At 37.3% G+C, this 23,710-nt stretch overlaps 2 protein-coding genes across 6 annotated transcripts; both read left to right on the plus strand.

Annotated features, from left to right (window-relative positions):
* The first annotated feature begins 84 nt into the window (after window positions 1-84).
* Window positions 85-15,296, plus strand: SPATA22 (spermatogenesis associated 22). 5 transcript variants are annotated; one of them, XM_047831581.1, is made up of 9 exons: window positions 85-162; window positions 1,557-1,671; window positions 3,621-3,749; window positions 5,922-5,982; window positions 6,113-6,208; window positions 7,619-7,961; window positions 10,105-10,234; window positions 12,057-12,154; window positions 15,036-15,296. In XM_047831581.1, exons 2-9 carry the CDS (start codon window positions 1,629-1,631, stop codon window positions 15,225-15,227), a joined length of 1,092 nt encoding a protein of 363 aa, XP_047687537.1. In that variant the 5' UTR covers window positions 85-162; window positions 1,557-1,628; the 3' UTR covers window positions 15,228-15,296. The 5 variants fall into 5 exon arrangements, with proteins under 5 accessions (XP_047687537.1, XP_047687539.1, XP_047687538.1 ...); XM_047831583.1 differs by having other exon boundaries at window positions 98-162; window positions 1,563-1,671; XM_047831582.1 differs by having other exon boundaries at window positions 127-200.
* Window positions 15,297-20,977: 5,681 nt separating this feature from the next.
* On the plus strand, window positions 20,978-21,922 carry LOC125151607 (olfactory receptor-like protein DTMT). The gene has a single exon (XM_047832865.1). The coding sequence runs from the start codon at window positions 20,978-20,980 to the stop codon at window positions 21,920-21,922; it is 945 nt and encodes a 314-aa protein (XP_047688821.1).
* Window positions 21,923-23,710: the final 1,788 nt, after the last annotated feature.

Genomic DNA, 23,710 nt, shown 5'->3' on the forward strand with positions numbered 1-23,710 from the left:
CCAGAGGCAGGTGGCTCCTGCGCCTGCGCAGTGGGCGGCGCGGGTGCAGGTGCGCTTGCGCAAAGCTCGACTTCTCGCGCTTCTTCAGAAGCCGGGAAGTCAGCGGTAGCTGACTGGGCTGTGTTGGCGACGTCGACGACGACGACGGAGCGAAGCGAACGGGTGACCGTTGTTGGAGGGTTGGGAGCCTGAGGGTTAAAGTTGCGTGTCGTGTTGGCCCGAGGGCCAAGAAGAGAAAGAGTGTATTGTCTCTAGTTACCAAACTGCCCCAGTCCCTGGGTCAGGAGAGGTGGTTGGAAAGAGAATGTAGGCCTGACTGGACCGCCCAGGAGTGGCCAAAATAGGCCCTCCTTGCCTCCATTTGAGCTAGTGGCCTTTGGGGGCTGTGTGTGTGTGTGTGTGTGTGTTGACTGAACAAACTTTTTGCACGTCGACGCTGCCAACCACCTAACTGCCGTTAGAGTCCAGTTAGAAGCTGGGGTGGGGGCACCTCAGGGTGCCCGGCCCTCCGGTCTGGGGGAGGATGTCTCATTTTTGTTGATTTTGTTTGCATGGCACTCAGAAACGTAATGACCCTTGTAAGCCCCGCTCTAGGTTCATGGTGTGAGTTGCGTTGGTATTTCTGTGCGGAGAAAACGTCGTATAACCTCAGTTTTGCTTCCTAGAATGACATCAAGAATATTTTCTAAAGGGCCCGCGATATCCGGCTTCAAGCCCAAGATTTGGAAACAAAGCAGAGGCAGTCCCTGCCCTTATGTTTCCCCATTTTTATTTCTTTAAGTGATATTTGGAAATTTGTTTACCTCAGTGTGATTTGCGGTGTTACTTAGTTGTTTCCTCACTGGATAATGAATTTAGGAGCCGAGATTACCTTATTTAGGTTTGTATTTTGCCTTTTCATGTAATAGGTGTTTGTTGCATTAAATTGGGATTGAAATATATTAGGAGGAGGCTAAACATGGAAAAAAATTGCAACAAATTTTGTTGTAGAAGAAAAAACAAAGAAAAACCTTGTTTCACTTGTTGAAATTATATAGATTGAGTAGAAATTTATTATTGCAATTAATCTGGATATTGAGGCCTTAGTCTTTGGTATTCTGTAATACAGGGATCTCCAGTTAATGGCCAAAGCAAGTGATCTGCACAGTGTTTTAAAGTGAGTTGGAGCGTGTTCTCACGTGGTTAGTTCACTTGTGTAGGTTTCCTCCCTGGCCTTGCCAGCATATCAGTTTGCCAGTGTTGTAGCCATTTCCCTCTTTTATAAATCTGGTTCAGAATCTTCATTGTGGGTTTTTGTTTGTGAAACATGTTATGTGGACTGTGTGGGAAAAAAAAATGTATGTTTAGGCAGCAAGGTTATAGCCACCTCAGTCGTAACCAATTTTGAACAGAGTTGGAAAAATGGATCATGTTGTAAATTCTTATTCGGGAAGCAGGGTTCTGTAAAGTGTTTACCTTATTTTGAAGCCATAGTGTTAAATCAAAATTTCAGTAATTAGTAGGCTGAGAATTTGATTTTTTTGTTGATATAATGTGAATTGCGTATTTCTTGGAAGGTTTAGTCAGACAACTTCATTTGTAAATTTGGAGTGCTAAAGACAAAGTTACAGACTTTAATATTGAAGGAAATGAAGAGAAACCTAAATGAAAATTCAACTCGAAGTACAGCAGGTATTGAACAACTTTTATTTTTAAATTTTCTATATATATATTTTTTTAATTTTTTTTTCAATGTTTATTTATTTTTGGGACAGAGAGAGACAGAGCATGAATGGGGGAGGGGCAGAGAGAGAGGGAGACACAGAATCGGAAACAGGCTCCAGGCTCTGAGCCATCAGCCCAGAGCCTGATGCGGGGCTCGAACTCACGGACTGCGAGATCGTGATCTGGCTGAAGTCGGACGCTTAACCGACTGCGCCACCCAGGCGCCCCAAATTTTCTATATTTTTATATTCCATGTAAATCTTGTGTAGTTTATAGAGGGAACATTTTGGAAGGAACTTTAAGGAAGACTGAACATATAGTCTAACCTCTTTTAGGTGCAAAGAAGTAAGATAACTTACTCAAGGCAAAATAGTGACAGAAGTGGGAGTAAAATGAAACTTTCCTGGATTTACTTGAGTGTTCTTTCTACAAACCTTATGTGTTTGAGTTGTTCTACACTTTTAAACTGAAAACAAAAAAATAGGCTTATTTCTATTTGTATTTGTGACCTACTTATTTAAAATATTTCCAGAAGCACTTCTGTCTCCGTAACAACTTCCCTTACCATTTCTTCATTCCCAATTTATTAGTTAGTAAAAGGACAGATGGTAAAAATGAAGAGAACCAGGGAAATGGTGATAATGCATAGTGAAGATAGCAATAGCTGTCGGATGTACTGTGTTCTGGCCATTAAATGTATTGTTTTCTTTAATTTTTACACTGGCCCTCTGGGATAGGCATTATTATTAACATCCCTGTTTTCCAGATGAGAAACTAAGGCACAGAAGGGTTAAATCAGTAACTTATGAAGTGGCAGAACCAGCATTTGAATCTAGCTCTAGATGCTAGGCTCTAGCATCCGTGCTCTTAATCACTATATTATCCTGCCTCTCTATGTATGTCATATTAGCACAACGAGTTTAAGGAAATTGCCCAAGTTTATATTTTGAAGTTGTGATTCAAACCCACGCAGTCTGATTTCAGAGCTCACATAATTTTCCCAGCTTTTCATCAGATAGTTATCACAAAGACTATATTCTCCCATAGTACATGTTGATGGACCAGCTAGAGTATGGTCTAGTGGCAAGATACCTGAATTGAGATTTGGGAACCTTAGGTTCCGTTGTGGCACCGTGCAAGCTTTTTGGATCCCTTTTTTTTGCTGAGATCCCTTCTAGTTTTAGTGTTTATAAATTCTAACTCTTGGCTTGACTTGAGATCCCAGGCCTCCCATCTGGATAGGTTGGAGGTAATATTTATTTATTCTCATGTGGACTGGATATTATCACTTTAAGGCGTTCTAAAAGTGACCCACAGACAATATGCATTAGAGACAACTGGAGTGCTTGTTAAAATTGTAGTTTTGGATTCCAAACTAAATCTGCTGAAATAAAATCTATGACAGTGGGGTCTAGGAGCTGGCATGTTAAGCACAAGTCTGTGTAAATCTTAGTCAAATGAGAACTGCCCTAAAGAGTGTGCTATCATAGTCTAAAGAGTGGTTAAGGTTTTGGAAAGCAGGGATCAAAGTTTGGTTCTCCCTCACCTCTGTTGTATTTAAAGGATCCCCTCCAGTTGACATGGTAATAAGCAAGCACAGGAGGGAAATAAGGAAAACAAAAAGTGGATTTAGAAAGGGTCGGGGTAAGGAAGGAGATGGGAATTACTTCCAAACAAGAGGAATTAAGTCAGTGTTAATGTAGAACAAGAAAGGAGTTTTTGTAGAGACAAATGAGGCTATTTGGGATCTTAAAAAGAATGTAAAAATCAATCCAAAGATGTAGAAATATATCTATGATAAATATAAAATTAACATACAGAAGTAGACAAATTCAAGTTGTATATTATACAGTTACTCTATAACTAGATCGACTATTTGCCTATTATGTACTAATTTATTGATATATATAATTTAGGCTGTTTGCCTGTACCATTGTTCAATCAGAAAAAGAGGAATAGACAGCCATTAACCTCTAATCCACTTACAAATGATCCAAGTATCAGTACTGCTTCTGACAGTTATGACTTCCCTCCTTTACCAACAGGTAAGAAAATAAGGTGAAAATAAGAATGAATATTATAGAAAATTACCATTTTTATTTTATTATAATGGAAATAGAAAGTTTGCTTTTTCTTTCCACCATCCAAATACAGGGATTACTTGGCTCTTTCTGAACATTCCAGTACACTAGTTTGAGTTTCCTTGTCTACAAGGATGGCTTAGCATTTAAATGGAGTATCTTAGATCTGGAGCCTTTGTTCTAATGAAGTTGTAACCCACATTGTAAAGATTTGTGTTTTTCTTTTTCAAGATACATGGATATTGTGACTTAGGCATGTGGTGATAAAGAATGGAGAAACTCAAGTTGCATTAGGAATAGGGATAAGTATGCATGTGAACACAGGAAAAATGGGGGTAGCAGGGTAGAAGCCTAACATTTCTGCTGCTTGGCTTTTTTCTCTTCTCTTAGCATTTTTGCCTTTCTTCATTTGATGCTTCATTTCTCTCATCCAGTTGGTTTCCTTATAGCTTCAACTAGCCCATGAACTGAATTGCCCTTGCTGGGAGTTAACATAGCCTTTTTAGTTCTAGTTTTCAGAGTCTACTGTTGACTGCCTTCTGTATCTTTTGATTAAATTCTAGAGACAGAGAGCCTTTGGTTCAGCACATCTTTTTCAGTGAGGTCATTAAAATTCTGGTTTAGCTTTATGATTAGGCCTCTCATCTCTGTAACAATTAGCTCTGGTGGTGGGTGCAGAGAGGTATTAATGTTTGCTGACTTTTTATTTCTCTTAAGAAGAAGGCATGGATAGGCAGGTATTCTGAAATATACTTGGTATATGCTGGTTATATACATTTATATAATTTTGAGGATACTTTAAAAATCTTTAATAGGCTCTTTTGCAACTGGAATTTTAAAATCTCTTTATATATATAGCCACATATAAATATAATATATATATATTTGTTAATTTCATCTAATGTGCTACCATAGACCTTACTTAGTCTGCTTCTAAGCTGTAATTATTTTCTTTCATGTTTGAGGAATTTAAAATAGGAATTTTATATTACTCTCATTTTTATGGATAAAAGATAAAAATTCACATGGATATACATAAATGGGCATTTATCTGGTCATCCTCTGCCATCTAAAAAATTTCTCTGACGTTTAAAATATTTTTATAAATAGCATGAATGTTGGCCTTGAAAAATAACAGCATTTGGAGCTACTCCATAGGGAAATGTTCATCCTCCTGAAGTACTGAACTGTCCAAACTCTGACCAGGATTACAATCTGTCAGATATCTATAAGATTCTTATACTGGGTAAAAGATAGGACTAGATCAGTGATTTTCAAATTTGTGTCTTGATCCATTAGTCCGATTGGGAAAAAGTTAATCTTTAAAGAAGGAAATAGAAGAGAATAAAGTAGAATAGAAAATATGAGAGTGCATCACAGATAGTAAGGATACAAGTTGATGGTGCAGTTTTATGTTCTCCTTTCATGCACACACATGCATACCATGTGTATGTGTATATATATGTGTGTGTGTGTGTATGTTTGTGTGTGTGTGTGTGTGTGTATATATATATATATATATATATATATATATATATATATGTTCTGGGCTATGATGTAGTTTTATTTCAAGTTATTTATTTATTTTGAGAGAGAGAGATAGAGAGCACGCACAAGCAGGGGAGGGACAGAGAGAGCGGGAGAGAGAACCCCAAGCAGGCTCCACACTGTCAGCCCAGAGCCTGATGGCGCGGCTCAAACTAACGAACCATGAGATCATGACCTGAGCTGAAATCAAGAGTTTGGCGGTTAACCTACTGAGCCACCCAGGTGCCCCTGGGCTATAATGCATTTTTTGCTGTGGGTTGGGGTCAAAAAAGTTTAAGAAACATTGATTACGCTGAATTCATGTTACAAAATACAAGGTACTATATATACTAGGATTGATTGTGGAAAAGATACAGATTAAACTATTATCCTTGTTTAAAATACAGTGGAGAAGAAAGACATCTATAAAAATTAATAAGGCAGGCTGTGACAAATTCCACAACAATGCTATTAAAGAACACATACATATCTTCAAGTCCACTGCTTATTCAGGCTTTTAGTTTCCCACGAATTAAATAAGTATGAAATAATTATTTTTTAAAAATGTTACCTATCTTACTTTTATCTATGTTATTTATATCTTTTGAGATTGGGCCTGGGAAGCTGTGAATCCAGAGTTGCCTCCTTTAGTGAAAACACTGAACACAGGGTATGTGGAAAAATGGACACCAGTGACTGTGTGTGTCTATTATTGACTGATGTCATTTTTCTGTGTACATTTTACATTTCTCAATTTGGAAACAAACTACTAATATTTATGAGACATGTTTCCTTTAAAGGCAAATGCCACATTCAGTTTCTCCTCCCCTGAGAAGTCAAGATTCTATGTCTAAGTCTATTCAATCAAATACTGAAAGAAGCAAGAGTGGTTGGAGGTGAGTTTACTTAAGATTTCTTTCTTTTTCTCCTTCCCTTCTCCTCCTTCCCTTCTTTCCCTCCTCCTTCATCTCTTTGTCCTTGCCTAGACAAAATTACATTTAGAAAATTTTTATACTTAATAATAACCAACTGTGTGGGCTCACCTAGGACTGTAGTTTTTCCAGGGCTTGTCCCCAGGCCAGGAGCACCTCCTAGACAAAAGCATTGGAGCAGGTTGCAGATGTGTTGTTTACCAGTAAGGAGTTGGGAAGCTGAAAGAAACTTTTCTAAACTGAGTAATACAAGTTACCCCATAGTCATGGAAAGACAAAATTATGTTTCTGTTCTCACTATTGGAAATAAAATTGCTGTCATATGAGGAGGTGATCGATGTAGGAAAAGTTTTATAGAGGTGTATCAGACAATTAATTAATAAAAATGCCAGTAACATTTTTTCCTGGATATTGTGATGTTTGCGATATTTATCACCTTTTAAAATTTTGTAATTATTTGTGATTTCTTTTCTCATTATTTTCATACCTACTTTTGCACCTAATTTACTTGAGAAGCCTCTTCACATCATACAAGCTTCAGGCCCCATGCAGTCTGGACTCGTGCCTGGTCTCTAGGAAACCAGGACCTTTTCTTGGATTATTTTCTCTAACGAGGGATGAGTTGTGTTACTTGCCCCCTTGTGATCCTGGTGATATTTTCAGAAAAATTATTCAGAAATGAGAATTTGTGACCTGGACTAGTTTCTCCTTGTGGAACTCTTAACTAGTATGCTCAGAAATTATACTTTTGATTTTGGCCTCATTAACATTATGTTCTCATCAGTTCTGATCTCCTCATAGATTAAATTAATCCAACTTCCTTAGATTAATATAATAAAATCCTGCAACAGATTCATAAATTGGGCTTTTAAGCTATGTAGTAAAAGTACAAAATTTCTAATTAAATAGTTACCTATACTGCCTATATTTATTCTCGTTATTTAGAATCATCTATAAGCCATAGTTTAACTTGTAAAAATTTTACTTTGTAGAAAATTTAAAAATAAATGTATAAAGAAGCAAGAAAATGTCCTTAAAATCTTACACTCAGAGACAACCACTGTCATATGAAGGCTTATATGGTTTAAAAATATACTTTATAGCACTGGAATCTGTGTGGGGAGAGTAGGATTCTCTGGGTTCCAGATTGATAGTAACTTGCTATATAACTTCATGCAAGTTGTTTTGTCCCTCAGTTTCCTCACCTAAAAAGAGAGGTATAATATATTGTAGAGTTGTTATGATAATGTATTTGGAATTTCCAACTAGTCAGTAGTTACAAGGTACTTTATAAACCACAATTTTTCACTATTAATTTTTTAAAAGGAAAAGTATATAGAAATAAAAACTAGTATTAATTTTAAACTATTACAGCTACAGAGATGACAACAAAAATACTAGCTGGAAAACTTGGGATAGAAATGATTTTAGGCCTCATTGTGAAAGGACAAACTTAGTGGCAAATGATGGAATAAATTCTTGTCCAAGGAGTTGGGGAGCTCAACAACAGAAACAGTTGAAAATACCCGAACCTCCTAACTCATCTCATCAAAGAGAAACTGAAGTACTCAGACAAACACATTCATCAAAAATACCTGGCTCCACAATGAGAGGTCTAGACAAAAACAGTGCATTACAGGCATTTAAGTCTAATTTTCAACAAAACCAATTTAAGAAGAAAATGTTGGATTATATTCCAGAAGAAAGCACTCTCAAGGTAAACTTTTAAATATGAATTATTTACATTTTTGTATTTACATTTAAAAAATGAGATAAATATTTAGAAGTTTACAGCGATAAGAGCATTTAAAATCAATCCCATGGCATGCATTTCTTGGTTAACACAAATATCTAGTTCCATTGGAGTGGATGAATGTTCATTTCCAAAATATTTTCTTAGAGGTTGTGAATGGCTGCTCCTGTTCATGGTTGCTTTAGAGTATCTTACTGGGTTCTGAATTTCACTGTTTATTGATTGTTGGGATGATGAGTTTATCCATTACTTATAGAAATTCTCAAAGTTCTTCCTTAAAGGGCCAGATAGTAAATATTTTTTACATTATGGGTCATATAGTCTCTTAGCTATACCACTCAACTCTGCCTTTGTAGCTTGAAAGCAGCCATAGACAATACATAAATGAATAGGCTTGGCTGTGTTCCAATGAAAATTTACAAAAATAGCAGGATAGATTTGGACTGCAAGTCAGAATTTATTGTACCTTTCCAGTTTCGTATTCCATAATCTACTAATTCTCCAATACACTAGCCATTTCAGACCCTTCACAATTCTCTGACCATGATATGCACTCTGTATATTTTTCTCTATATCTGTACCTCAGCCTTATTTCCTCCTATCACCACTCTTTGCTCTAATTGTTCTTTGTAAATATCTTTAATATATTCTATGTGCTGGTTGTTCACTACCTTCCTTCCCTTGTGCCCTGGCTCAGTAGATTCTTTACACTCTACTCTTGTCTGTGTTTTGGAAGGCTGAATTGTCCTACACAGTACAGCATCCTGAGGTCCCTAGGCTAGCTCCTGTTAGGGATCAGCCAGTTGGGGTCACTGGCAGGAAATTAGAGGGTGGGGAGAAAGTTTGGGGTTTCCCATTTTCTCCCTGTTTAAATGTTGTGTCATAGTCAGTTGCTGATCCTAAATGATACAGCCCCTCCATGAGTCCAGCTTTCACAGGTGTGGTAATTTTACTTCATCCCTTTGTCCTTTCAGCCTAGGAGTGACAGTAGTTTCTTATTGTTGTCAGTCTTTGAGGGCTTAAGTACCCTGTGCTTGTTCTGTACATACACTCGTAAGAAGTCTTTTCAACAGAAAGTTTTTTTTTTTTGCTAGAAATCTGACTAATATAGCATATATCACAGTGGCCTTCAACCTTGTGTTTCCTTGTATACAAGAATGATATGACATAGTTTGCCTTAGTAACAGTTGTTCATTATGGCAGTAGCTCTCAAATGGGAGGCATTGGTATTTTGGTTACGAAGAGGAGGAGAAAGAAGGTAATTATAGTTGGAAAAAAAGTTCCATCAGTTGTTCTTTGATGTGTCCCCACCCTCACAAAGGAAAGTACCCCCCCCCCCCCAATTAATAACTTAACACACTGTATTCTTAGTTGATTTTTTAAAATGCCAAACACAATTCCCATCTCAGGGACTTTATACTTTAGTGTTCCTCAGTCCTCATTTCATCAATGTATTTAATAATTCCTCTCTGTCTTTATCCTTTTACCCTGTTTTTAAAAAATGCATAGGATATATCAATTCTTGACATTCAATTATGTATTTATTTGTTTATTTTCTGGATCGTCCATTAGATGGCAGAATCTGTGAGGGTAGATATCTTGTCTGTTTTGTTCAGTGTTGTTTTCTCATTAACAATATTTGGTGCATAGTAACTGCCAATGAGTACTTTTGTAATGAATGAGTGAATGTGTCTGGCTCCCCTCTTAGAGTATTAACACGTTAGGGAAAGGAATTTTGTTTTACTCACCTGTGTTTATCACAGGATTGGCACAGGATTCTTTAAAAACAAGTAAACGAATGAATGTCCACATGAATAAGTCTTTGCTTTAAAAATACTCAGTGAATAAATGAGTGATGAATGTTCATATAAATAATTCTCTTCTTGATTAATGGTGTCTAAGTAATCCTAGTTTCTCCTGCTATAAAGTGCTAATGATGTCTTTAATTTAGGGGAATAACTGTACTAAAATTATCAGTAGTGGGTTTTGTTGCATATATTACACATTTTATGCCTGGGGACCTAGAATCTTTAACATGGAAAGTGAAAGAGTATGATGAAAAAAAATGAAAGGATTTTCTAATGCTGTGTTTTTATTTTTTCAAAAGGAAGACTCATTGTATCAGTTAAAGCTTAAGGAAAAAGATAATTCTTTAAGAATTATATCTGCAGTTATTGAAAGCATGAAGTACTGGTGTGAACATGCACAGAAAACTGTACTTCTTTTTGAAATATTGGGTAGGTATGGTACTTCAAAAAACGTCAGTAATTCTATTTGGACGACAGTTTTGAATGTCAATAGGAATACCTAGGGAACCTTAAAGAAAAATAAAATTTGCAAAAGGAGATTATGTTTTGTTAGGATTTTCTTCAGTTCCTGAATTTGTCATTGATTTGGGTGACTTAAGATGTATTTGGTTATTTATGGTAATATTCTTCTGATTTATAATGTTAAAACTGGAAAGATTGTTACAAGGGCTCTAAGTTAATCCTTGAGGTAGGTGAAGAAATGGGGCAATTCATTAGAGTACATTTGACTATAACAAAGCAAGTTAGCTGCAGAAATGGATCTAAAAACCAAATCTCCTTTATTCTCAATCTGGTGTTCTGTGTACTACATTACACTAAATCCAGTAGTAATTTCGTATATAGTGAAATCATATTTTAAATACTCTAAAAGAACATCTATGAAGAATCCTTTAGTGATAGGAGAAAACACCCTATGATTAATCTGTTTCTTAAATTATTACTTAAAAGTTTTTACAATGTTTCCAGAATTTGATTTTACCTAGAATGAAGAGATAAACAAGAAATAGAGACTCAAAACATATTTCTTTTAATTCAAATAAAATAAATATTTAATACTGTTTAAATTATTTAATATTCTAAATATATAGAAAAATAGAGAATATAAATATCCACATACCTATGTTATAGATCTATTTGAAGCCCCCATCCTTGTTTCTTCTTCTTAGAGATAATCCGTGTGGTATCTTTCCTGTCCATGCTTTTATAATTTTACTATGCACATCTGATTTCACAATTTATATTTTTTGCTCTATGTGTTTTAAAATACACATATTAATATTCATCTAGAATTATGTTTTTGATTTTAGCCATCTTTCTGTCCTATCACAGTGTTGGCTTCATCCTGAAGCTCCAAATGTGGTCTCTCCAGCACTTCTGACTCTTTCCTTTTGGTATTAAGATGACTATCAAAACTTTCTGTACCACACATGCTTATACCACACTGTCACATTTGTTGATAGTTCCTTCTCCTTGTGTTTTCCAGAAACTAGCAAATGACTAGCCAATCTTGAACTCTGTAGCTGGGAATGGGATATGCTGATGGGTTAAATTAGTCTCCTGGATCTGTGGGTCGGTCAGATCCTCTCCAAATCATATGGCTAAGAATGACATAGCAGAGGTTTCCTAAAGGAAAATCTGGGTATTATTAGGGGGAATGGAGACTGACCTCAAAATAACAAATGTTCACTGTCAGTACTCAACAGGTGGTTATTAAAGAATGAATAATGCTCTCATTTGATAATTTATTGAAATAAACATGAAATATTATTTGCATTTTATATATGAAACAGATTTGAAAGAGGTTAAACAATTTGCTCAATTTAGTTAAGTTGAACTGGAATGCAAATAAATGATTTCTGATTCTAATTCAGTGTTTTTTCCTTCATTAAACCATGATGCTTATTCATTATATTTTTGTATTTTATTATTATAATATAGAGTGGTCTGAGGATTTAACCACTCTATAGAACACACTGTAAGAAAAAAGCATCAAATGGCCAAATATTGTCAATGGTATGAACTTTTGCACATAACCTGTTCCTGAGTTAGACAAGGCCAAAAATTTTGCTTTCCTTGGTATAAAGCAGTTTCAGAAATGTCATTCCCTCTTAAAGTGTTGTCTTTATTATTGTATAAATAAAAGTAGGAGAGCTTGATGTAGGAATAGTATTTAAATGTCACTTCTCACTGTTAAGTTTTATTTACATTTACCAACTGTTTCTCCCCCCTCCCCCATTTTAATGTTGCTTAGCTGTTCTTGATTCAGCTGTTACACCTGGTCCATATTATTCAAAGACTTTCCTTATGAGAGATGGGAAAAATACTCTGCCTTGTGTATTTTACGAAATCGTGAGTATTTGTTTAAATATTCTTTGCAAAGCCTGTGCCAACAAAACATACAAATGTAGGCTGTAATTACATTGCAGTAGAAATTCTGTTAACAATTTAGTAGTACTTTCAGCATTTTGTTTGGTTTCAGTTCTGACATTAAAGTTTATTTGTTTAGCTAATCTGGAGAACCTACCTGCACCTGCCAGGTGCTGTGCTAGATACAAAGGATACAAAATGGAATATAAGTGCTAAATAGCTTTCTTTCAAAGAGTTTATTACAATCTCAGGTAGAGAGACTTACATAAATGTTAAACCGTGGCATGGTAAATGGTATGATAGAGGAATGTGCAGTGTGCTATAGAAGTAGATAGGAAGGATGGGGCAGATCAGAAAGATTTTTGAAGAATGTAGTAACCTATCTTATCTTACATATTTAAAGACTAGTAAAGCCAGAGTGTGTTGGGGGAGGGGAGAAGCGTGAGGAGTGCATCCTAAGATGGGAGGGCAGCATATGCTAAGAGAGAGCGTGGATTGTAGAGGAAACTGCAAGTAGTTTATAATTACCAGAGCCTGGAGTCAGTAAGTGATGGGGGTGAGGATAGTGGCTTTAAAATTGAAGGAAGGCAAAGAGTAGGCTGGGATATAGAAAAGACTCTTTGTGACAAAGAAGGCTGAGGGTGACAAAGGAGGGTGGAGATCACAAAGGAGGCTGCCGACTTTTACCTTACATACATTATAGAAGAGTTGGGTATTAATTCTGAACTTGTCCTTGATTCCAAAATCAGACTTGGATTCCAGTTTTTACTCCCACCATTTACTAGTTTTATGACCTTGAGTAAAGCTACTTCAACTTTACGAGTTTTTTTAATCTGTGAAATGGGGAGACTAATTCCTACTTTGAAAGGTTATTTTGGAGACAAGATGATAAAACATGAATGTATAGCATTTGACATAGAGTAGATGATCAAGAAATAGTAATTATGTTATTAATTTCTGTAATATTTTTAATACTTAGTTTTCTCTAGTCTGATAAGCTTAAATTTTTTTGTTGAAGTATAATATATACCTAAAAGTGTAAAAATCATAATTGTGCAGTTCTATGAAGTATCTGTGAAGTGTCACAAAGTGAACATTACCAAGGTTAAGAAATAGGATATTATTGTCACCCTATGTATCCTTGTGTCTCCTCACACTATCTCCTGTCTCTACCTAAAAGTAACTACTATCCTGACTTTTAATATCACAAATTAATTCTGCTTAGTTTTGAACTTTATATAAATAATATTATATGGTACATCTTTTATGTCTTTCCCTCAACACGATGTTCGTAAAATTCATCTGTGTTGTTGCATGTAGCTATAGCCCATTTATTTATATTTCTATGTACAGTATTCTGTTGTAAAACAATTTAATTTTCTCTCCTACTGTTGGTGGCATCTGAGTTGTTTCCAGATTTTTTGCTGTTAGGAATAATGCTCTGGGAATATTCTTCTGTATGTTTTTCATGCATATGCACGCATTTCTGCTGAGCATCTACCTAGAAGTAAAATCACTGTATCATTGTGTATCTGTATATTCCAATATAGTAGTTATTCACCAAAGAATTTTCCAAAGGGTTGTACCAGTTTACACACTCACAGTCAGTGTAGGTGAGTTTTAGTTTTTCTGTATTCTTATCAACACTTAGTACTATCAGTCTTTTTTGTTTCAGCTATTCTAGTGGGTGTTTAGTGCTGTCTTACTTCTTTACATTCCCTGGTGACTAATGAGGTTGAACACCTTATATATGTTCACTGGCCACTTAGATACCTTCTTTAAAGTCTGTTCAGGCCTCTTGTTCTTTTTTTCTATTGAGTTATTGTTTTGTCCTTATTTATTTAGAGGAGTTGGTTTTGGTTTTGTTTTTTTGTTTGCTTTTGTTTTTTAACTATTCTGGGTACAAGTTTTTTGTCCATTATTTGTCTTGCAAATATTTTCTCATACTCTATAGTTTGCTTTTTCTTAACGGTAGCTTTTGAGGAACAGAAATTCTTCATTTTAATATAGTCCTTTTAGCAATTATCAATAGTACCCCTTATAGCTAGTGCTTTTTATGACCATTTGGTGAAAGCAATTCCAGAATAATTTTATTCATGGTTAAAAGGAATTGATGCTGGCTGTGTTTTTCCTGTTGCTGTTTTTTTTTTTTTTTCCTGTTTTACTAGTCCCATTAAGGCATGGGTCCTTTTGGGTCCTAACTCTAAGCTGGGGGTGATGGTGGAGGTAGTGACCAGAATCTCTTTTCCTTGTGGACCTCTGACTCTGTTTTTTATCTCCCGGTCCTGGGAGCCTGTCAAAAACTCTGCTCAGTTTTTTAGACTCTTAACTGCCTTGACTATACTTGGTACAGAACGTCAGTGAGAAACATCCCTAAATGTCAGGCCGCATTCTGGACCTCTGTCTTCTCCCAGATGGGTGTCTCTGTATTCCCCCACTGTGTTGGTATCTCTCTAATGTCTACAAGAAGATATAAATATTTCATCCAGTTATTCTAGTTGTTCTTAGCTAGAGACTTGGCCTAAACTACCTGGTCTACCATCTACTAAAAGTGGAACTCTAGCAGTCTAATAGAAGTGAATAATTCATGTGCCATTACAGTGGGAATTATTCAGTCTTTTAAGAAGCAATAGCTCACCAGCTTGTAAGGAGCCCTACGCAAGTGAAGGTCTTTCCTCTGTGACAGGGCACCCCTATATGCCCAGCTATTATGGTCTTGTCAGCCGTGGGGCTCTAAGTCAGCTGAGGGAATTACAGCATTTTGAGGTGATTGATATTTAGTTGATTATATTTTTAGCTTCAAAAAATTGAAATTCAGATGAAGTAAAAAAATAACTATTGATATTTATTTTTTTAAAAACAGGATCGTGAACTTCCAAGACTGATTAGAGGCCGAGTTCATAGGTGTGTTGGAAATTATGACCAGAAAAAGAATATTTTCAAATGTGTTTCTGTCAGACCAGCATCTGTTTCTGAACAAAAAACTTTCCAAGCATTTGTTAAAATTGCAGATGCTGAGATGAGGTATTATACTAATATAATGAGTGAAATTTAAATAGTGATGAAGGAAGTTTAAATAGTATAATTTAAAGCATTTTTGTTATTAAGTTATCATCTCCATGGTTTTATAGCTACTGTTTTTCTGTATTTCATTTGTTGAATTAAAATATTTCAGTCTTTTTAAATGTGGGAAGAGTTTTTTTTTATGACAGTGGTGCATTTGCTAAAATTAACCATTTTGGATAAAAATGTTCAATATAATAGGAATAGATACTTATTTAACATGAAGTAATAATGCATTTGAGTCAGCACAAAAGCCAACATCAAGCCTAATGGGGAAATAAAGAGACATTCCCTCTAAAGTCAGGAATAAGACAAGGGTGCCCACTATCAGTACTGTTACCAGGCATTATACTGGAGCTGTTAGTCTATGAAGTTCATTTTATTACTTTAAAGTATTTAGTAAGCATGTATTATACATATATATATATATATATATATATATATATATAATTTGCATTTAATTCTGTCTTTACTTCTTATATCTGTCTTTCTAAAATACATTTGCACTCTGGTCTTTCCTCTCTACATCCTCTCCCTGCCCTCATTTTTTGGATCTCTGTTGTTTACCTGTCTATGAAGCAAACAAGTGGAGGGGAGTGATAATCTCCAGCTTTAAAAATAATCAGGGTGGAGGAATCCCTCAGAAGGTGCATGAAAGGAGGATACAGAAGATGATAGCAAGTTCCTTTCTAGCTTTGTAGTTACTGCTTTATACCAAAGATTCAGTTGTGATGCCAGTTGGGAGATCACATCCAGAAAGATTCGTGTACGCTCCTTTAAAATATGGTATATACTTTGAACCAGGAACCTATATGTGGTGCTGTTTCTTCCATAGCTTTGATTCATGGGTCCAGGAATCAAAGGGTGGTAGCAGGACTGAGTTTTGTTATTATTAGACCAAATAATGTACTCACAAAATTTTTGCTTCCCACCCCCACAATTTTGGGCTGCTAATTTAGAGATCTTATGTTCTGTTGTAGTCTGGTTTGCCCCAAATGCAGACACTGAGACGAAGTCTTATTGTTCACTAGTAGTTTATTTGGGACTGTTACCTCACAGGGGAAGAGACAGAAGCAAAGAAGGGAAAACCAGTAACCGGGGTGGCTCATTTAAGTTGGCCACTACTGGGGTGAATAAGACTTGATGAAATGCATCATAGGATCATCCACCTTAATGAAAACCGGGGAAGCATATATTCATCAGCTCCCACTACTTTTTTTTTTAATATTTATTTTTTGGGAAAGTGCAAGTTGGGGAGGGATAGAGAGAGGGGGACAGGGGATCTGACAGCTGGCAGCAGCGAGCCTGATGTGGGGCTTGAACCCATGAACTGCAAGATCATGACCTGAGCCAAAGTTGGATGCTCAAACAACTGAGCCACCCAGGTGCCCTGCGACCACTTGTTTTTTAAGGGCTGGCCCATGGATGCTAAACTTCCTTACACTTTCAGGTTGTGTACAGATGAATATTAAACTGGCTTCCCATGGTATTCTACTCCATGGAAGCAGGAAAACCCTATGACAGGATGCAATAAGCAGGTGGAGCAGGCCTGAGGTAATGCAGTTAGATTGTGTCTCCATAGAGCTGGTTGGAGTCTGCAGAACTGGTTACTGCAGCTGTAGCTGGAATAAAAGACCGTCTGAAGAGAATCTGAAGTGGTGCACAAGAAGTGTCTGGTGCAGTTCCCAAGGAGTGCTTTAATGGTTTTATTCTACTAGAAGCTGAGACTGCCACTTGGCCATTTTAAGTTCTTTATGTTACTGAACATAAGGACAACAGGCAAACAAAGGAGTTACCATACTGTCTGGAGTAATTCAATCCAAATTAACAGTAGAAAAATGAATTTCTCTACACATTGAGGAAGCACTGTCTGATACCCAGGAGATTCTTTGGGGTACCACTTCGTAAAATATAATGGAAAACTACAGCAACCCAATAAAGGCAATAACACTGAGGATTCAGACTCCCAAGGAATGAAGGTTGAATATAAAGAAACCATCCAGCTGAAGTCATACATATAGAGGAAGTATAGAAGAAGGAGTTATAAATACTAGCTGTGGCTTTGTGATCAATGCAGTGGAAGAAAGAGCTGGAAACTAGGAGATAATCTGACACATATGGAGAATGATAGAGGTGATAGTGGTGGTGGGGTGCTATTAAAGTTTCCTACGGAGGTGAGAAGCTAGACATACCTCAAAGGAATGAAAAATCTAGGTTTCTATCTTTGTGCAAAGCTGACTTGAACATACTCTGGGAGAGGTCTCTTTTACTCTAGTACTTTCTCTGTATCTGCATATGGTTGGGTCATAGAGCTCTAATTTTTATTAGCTGCAGGTTTATCTCTCCCTTCGAGTATGTTTATGAGGAACTAGGTTGTAGTGAGAGATCATGCCACCCTGGGAATCTTTCCAAAATATGTCTTTCATGACATTTTGCTCAAAGACAGCTGATGACATCTTGTTGCCTACAAGATAAAGCCTCTTACACTGTAAGATGTTTTAGGATATTCACAGTCTGGTCCCTCTTCGTTTCTATGACTTCTCCAACCATCCTCCTTCACCTCCCAAAATGTAGGCTCCAGCCCCACAGGACTACTGTCCATTCCCTAAACAGGCAGTGATTGAGCATCCATATATGAGCTTCTGTCTATCCTCACTGCCCCCCCTCCCCCCCCCTCCCCCCATCAAAGCATGATCAGGTATGATGGGTGATGTAGTCAATCACTGCTCCAAAACTCTGAGAGCATTTGTCCTAAGGGGTCCTGGGTAACTTCTGTGTCTTTAATGAGTTCCTTTAGGATCTAGACTCCTTTGGGATCCAGAGCCCCTTAGTCCCAGGGATGTGTAGAACGGGAGATGTGAGAAGGGATGTTGCAGACACAAGTGACAACTACAGAGGCTGTCACTTTACATATCTTTGTAAATAAAGGTAAACAGGACCTTAGGTTAGTCTCCTGGAGTGCTCAGACACACTAAGTAAGTTGGGCAGAGGGTGAATGAGCTGGTCTCTTAGGGTCCTTCCAACCTGAGAGTCTTGCTTTCCCAGGTTGTATGATGTTCTGTAGGATGGTGCTTCGGGTATGATAACCCTCCTTTTCTTTACCTCCCTGGCTCCCAAGACTTCCCCACATTCTAGAAGTATTTTGATTGATGTTCATAGTTACATTGAGTCTTTTTATTAATTCTAGCATTCGTAAGTATTACTACGTAATGCATCTCACAAGATTGTATCATTTTAACGGATCTCTGAGGCAAGCATTTAATACACAGGTTCTTAACCCTGGAATATATATTTGAATTACATTAGGAGCTTTAAAATTCTTTGGATAGCCCTGTCCCCGCAGGAATCTGATTACATTTACTGGTACAGTAATCAGTATTTTAAAAATGTGTGTCCTTACTACTTAAAGTGGTCCACAGACCAGCAGACTTGGCATCAGAAAATATAAAATTTAGTGCCTAAAAAAATGTAGAATTTTAGGCACCACTGCAAATCTACAACATCAAAATTAGCATTTCACAGGACCCCTAGGCAGTTCATATGTAGATTTTTAGAAGCACTGCCTCTTGGGCCTCCCAGACTGAGAACCATTGATTGGCCATGTGAGCAAGATGAGAGGCATCGTTAATGGAGCAGCTGAAGCTCCTACGCCTGATCTGTGGCAGTGTCTGCTAGCTCTCTGGTCTGTGCTTCCTAATGAGACGTTCGCACCAAGGATGGTGCCCGCTCATTTTCCAGAGGAGAAAAATTCTGATAAATGAGGTGTATGAAACTTCACTTGATGTCATTATCTGCTGCAACACCAGCACATATGTCCACGTATAAAAAATTTTAATGTGGCTCAAACAGCATCAGCAGGGTGAAAATTCTAGCCATTGCACTCAGTTATGCTTCTTTAGGGAGGGAACTTTTAATATTCCTTAATGCTCCTACTGAGCTTTCTTAGCTCTGAGGGACTCGCTGAGGTGTGGGTGTCTGGAGAAGCACTGGAGTGAGGTCTCAAGAGTAGAAATGACCTTTATTTTTTCCTTTCCTCCACAAATTACTAAACCTGTCTATACATGAGATTTTTTTATGGCAATACCACTGAATCCTATGGATACAACACAAGGAAAAAGTGATGATGTGGATGTGTATACTGGGTTGTCTGTTTCGGTTAAAGAGCAGTGTGGTTGAAGTAGTCCAAATTTTCCATGAGTTAGAGACTATGTCGGGGAATTCTATAATAAAATGTCAAAAGCTAGTAAGTTCTTGTTCTGAGAGTATTTAGTAGGAGTAGATATTCTAATAGGAATTTGCTGTCTGTAAAGTTGAAGGAATGCATGTCTCAGCCTGAAGAACAGCCAATAAATATTTATGAAACACTGGCTACATCCAGGCACCGTGCCAGGTGCTGGCACTTCTGTAGTCATGAAGGCAGACACGGCCTTTCCTGCATGAAGTTTACAGTCCATTAGGGAGGACAGCTATACACAATACCTTGGGCAGTATTAGGGAAAAGCACAGGATCCTGTGGAAACATAGCAGGATCACTTGGTCTGGAGGGGACAGGAGAGGTGTAGCTGAGTAAGTGATGTTTAATATGCCTGAAGGATAAGTAGGGCAAACCCAGGTGAAGAGGCAGGGGGAGGAAGATGCTAGGCATGGGGGCCAGCAAGTGGAAAAGTCTGGAGGCAAGAAATTGTGACTTTCAAGTCCAACATTTCTGGAGAGGTGAGTGTATGTCACTATGGGGCCAGATGAAGCTGTGGAGGTAAGCCAGGGTCAGGTCAGGAAGCAACTTTGTGTCCTTGAAAGGAATTTTGCCTTTATCTTAAGAGCAGTGAGAATCTATGAAGACTTTAGGGAGAATGATGATCAGATTTTCATCTTAGAATACTGCAGTGTGAACGAAGGATATTAAAGGAGAGTATTCAAGCATGGACACAAGGAGATGAGTGAAGAGGCTGTTTCAATAGTGCAGACAAGACATGATGTCAGCCCAGCCAGGATAGTGATGGTTGAGATAAGGAGTGGATAAATGAGAAAGAGATTTATCGTGTCAGAATATACAGGACTTCATAGACTGGATGTTGATAATGACAGAAAGGAGGGAGTAAAAGAAAACTCTCAGGTGTATGACTTGAGCCTGGATTTCTTTTACTGAGATATGAGAGACTTGGAGGCACAGATTAGGAGAGGGGCAGGGTGAGATCATGAGCTTTATTTGCGGTCTGTGGAGCTGAAAATGCTTGTGATGTTATATGATGAGATAATCACTACACAGTTGGGAATACAGTTCTGATGGTGATAGAGGTCTATCCATGAGGTTTAGATGGTAATTTATGCCATGGGAGTAAGCAACTCTTTTAGGGCTGTCTATGTAGCATTATAAGAGAATAGGATTTAGGAAAAAAAAGCCCAAGAAAACACCAATATATAAAATTCTGTTATGGAAGACACCAATCACAGTTATTGAGAATGAAGAGCTAAGAAACAGGATGATTGCACAGAAGGGATCAGAATGTTTCAGAAGGTATGGAAGAGTCAATATTATTAAATGCTAATTAACTAGAAAAAAAATTGAGCCAGAAAATGATTAGGTTAAGTGATTTGTTATATTTGTGGTTATAGAGTGTTGTGGATAACAAGGATGAAATCAATCATTGCAGAACAACTTACAGACCATGTATCTTAGAAATATTTTCATTTTTATTCAGTTTTTTAATGGACACCATTATTTCCTCCTAAAGGACACAGACCATGACAAGAAGAAATCAAACTGTTGTCTCAGTCTTCCTCCTTCTGGGCCTGCCAATTGAGCCAGAGCAACAAAATCCGTTTTATATCCTGTTCCTGGCCATGTATCTTATCACCGTACTGGGGAATCTCCTCATAATTTTCCTGATTTGCCTGGACTCCCACCTGCACACACCCATGTATTTTTTTCTCAGCAATTTGTCTTTCTCTGATATCTGCTTCTCTTCTGTGACCATTCCGAAATTGTTGCAAACCATGCAGAGCCAAGACTCATCCATCCCCTATGCCGGCTGCCTGACCCAAATGTACTTCTTTCTGTTTTTTGCAGACCTGGAGAGTTTCCTCCTAGTGGCCATGGCCTATGACCGCTATGTGGCCATCTGCTTCCCCCTCCACTACACCATTATCATGAGCTCCAAGCTCTGTCTCTCCCTGGTTGTGCTGTCCTGGGTGCTGACCACGTTCCATGCTATGTTACACACTCTCCTCATGGCCAGATTGTGTTTCTGTGCTGACAACATAATCCCCCACTTTTTCTGTGACATGTCTGCTCTGCTGAAGCTGGCCTGCTCTGACACTCGAGTCAATGAGTTGGTGATATTTATCATGGGAGGGCTTGTTCTCGTCATCCCATTCCTACTCATCGTCATGTCTTATGCACGGATTGTGTCCTCCATCCTCAGGGTCCCTTCTGCCAGGGGCATCCGCAAGGCCTTCTCCACCTGTGGCTCCCACCTCTCCATGCTGTCTCTTTTCTATGGGACAGTTATCGGTCTCTACTTGTGCCCTTCAGCTAATAATTCTGCTGTTAAGGAGACTGTGATGGCCGTGATGTACACTGTGGTCACCCCCATGCTGAATCCCTTCATCTACAGCCTGAGGAACAGAGACATGATGGGAGCTCTGGGAAGACTCCTTTTCAAAAAGAAAATTTCCTTCTCTGTATAATGGTAAAGCTGAGGATTTTTACATAATTTTATCAAGTAGATACACTGATGTTAATATGGGAATATTGACCCAGGCTTCTTTTTTTTCTCCCACCATGAATTTTTCTATTAAAAAGACCTACTAAATAATTGTTCAGTACCTAATACAAATGAAGTGGGGTTATGTGGTTGCACTCAGAATGGGGATCCCAATGACCTGGTAGCAGGTTCTTTCTATTTGCTCTTCCCAGGTGACCCTGAAGAAACATTATTTTTAAACTTTTAATTGAGCTTTCCGTTTCCAGTTGTGAAACAACTAATATGTTATGTGTTTTGTTTGTTTGTTTTTTAACTAAAACTCTGCTTTAAGTAATACCCTGCTCTCCCAGGTCAATATTGACTAAAACTCAAGCCTCTCACTCCTCTGCTTACTTTCACTAAACTGGACTTTCATTGTTGAACGCAGATTTTTACGTACTTCTTCCTGAACAAGGGTTCGCGTTATTTTGTCTCCTCTTCTCCTCTGATTTATTTTCATGTCTACATTGTCTTTTTGACCTGATCTGAACCTAAAATGAACTTTCTATCTCATTTGCTACAATAGTTTGTTTTTGCCTGGGAGCTAACCCATACCTGGAGCTCTATAAGTTACACAGGTATGGGAAAGCCAGAGCCTGGTTAAAGCCTTACTGTTTAAGGCTGTCTTCCTCCTACTTAGTATTTTGAATTTTTTCAACAAATTTTACATCCATGAACTTATGCTACTCTTATGATTACTCCACAAAGGAATCTTATTACCATCTTAAAGATTGAAAATGTGGAATTTGATAACTTGCCAAAGTCCTAGAATTGGTCAATATTGAGCCTAAGATCTCAGACTATCTAATTTTAGAGTTTCTTCTCATTTCCCCCACCTCATAAATAAGGGAAAAGCCATTGATTTTTGAGTCAGCCCCAGGTATAGCATTGTCTAGAATTCTAACTTTGGACTGTTCATTTCCTGTTATCTCTGATAGCATCTAAGTCCATTATTTTAATCCTCTCAAAAATACTGCCTACCTCCACATATCTATCTGAAGTCTAAATCTTTTACAAGTTCTCAATTTTTATTTTCATCTTCACAGTAGACCTCTCCCCTTGATGCTCTATGAGCACTTCAATCTTAACCTACAAAAAATTGAATTTTTATATTTCCCCCCAAACTTCCACTTTGCTTAAACTCCATTTGTTTTTAGCTTTACAGAAGTATAATTGATAAAAATTGCACACATTTAACGTAGACATCTTGGTGGAATTTAGACTTATGCATACACCCATGATACTATCACCACAACCAAGATATTAAATATATCCATAATATCCAAGAATTTCCATGTGTTCTTTTGTGTTTTTTTTCTTTTTTGATAAGAATACTTTACATGGAATCTATCCTCTTCACATATTTTAGAGTGCACAATGCCATATTATTAACTGTAGGTATTATATTGTACAGCAGCTATTTAGAACTTAGTCATCTTATGTAACAGAAAGTTATACCCATTGAAAAACCAATTCTGCATTTCTTCATCCCTCTGCCCCCAACAAACACTATTCAATTCTCCTTGTATGTGGTTATGACCATTTTAGACACCTCTTATCCAGAATAAAATCATGCAGTATTTGTCCTGTTTGTGGTTGTTTCACTTAGCATAACGTCCTCTAGTTTCATCCATGTTGTCATGAATTTTAAGACTTCTTTCTCTTTTTTTAAAAAAGATGAATGATAAGCCACTGTATGTATGTACTACATTTTCTTTATCCATTTATCTGT

This window comes from Prionailurus viverrinus, chromosome E1, assembly GCF_022837055.1.
Source record: "Prionailurus viverrinus isolate Anna chromosome E1, UM_Priviv_1.0, whole genome shotgun sequence".
In the NCBI taxonomy this organism is placed as follows: domain Eukaryota; kingdom Metazoa; phylum Chordata; class Mammalia; order Carnivora; family Felidae; genus Prionailurus; species Prionailurus viverrinus.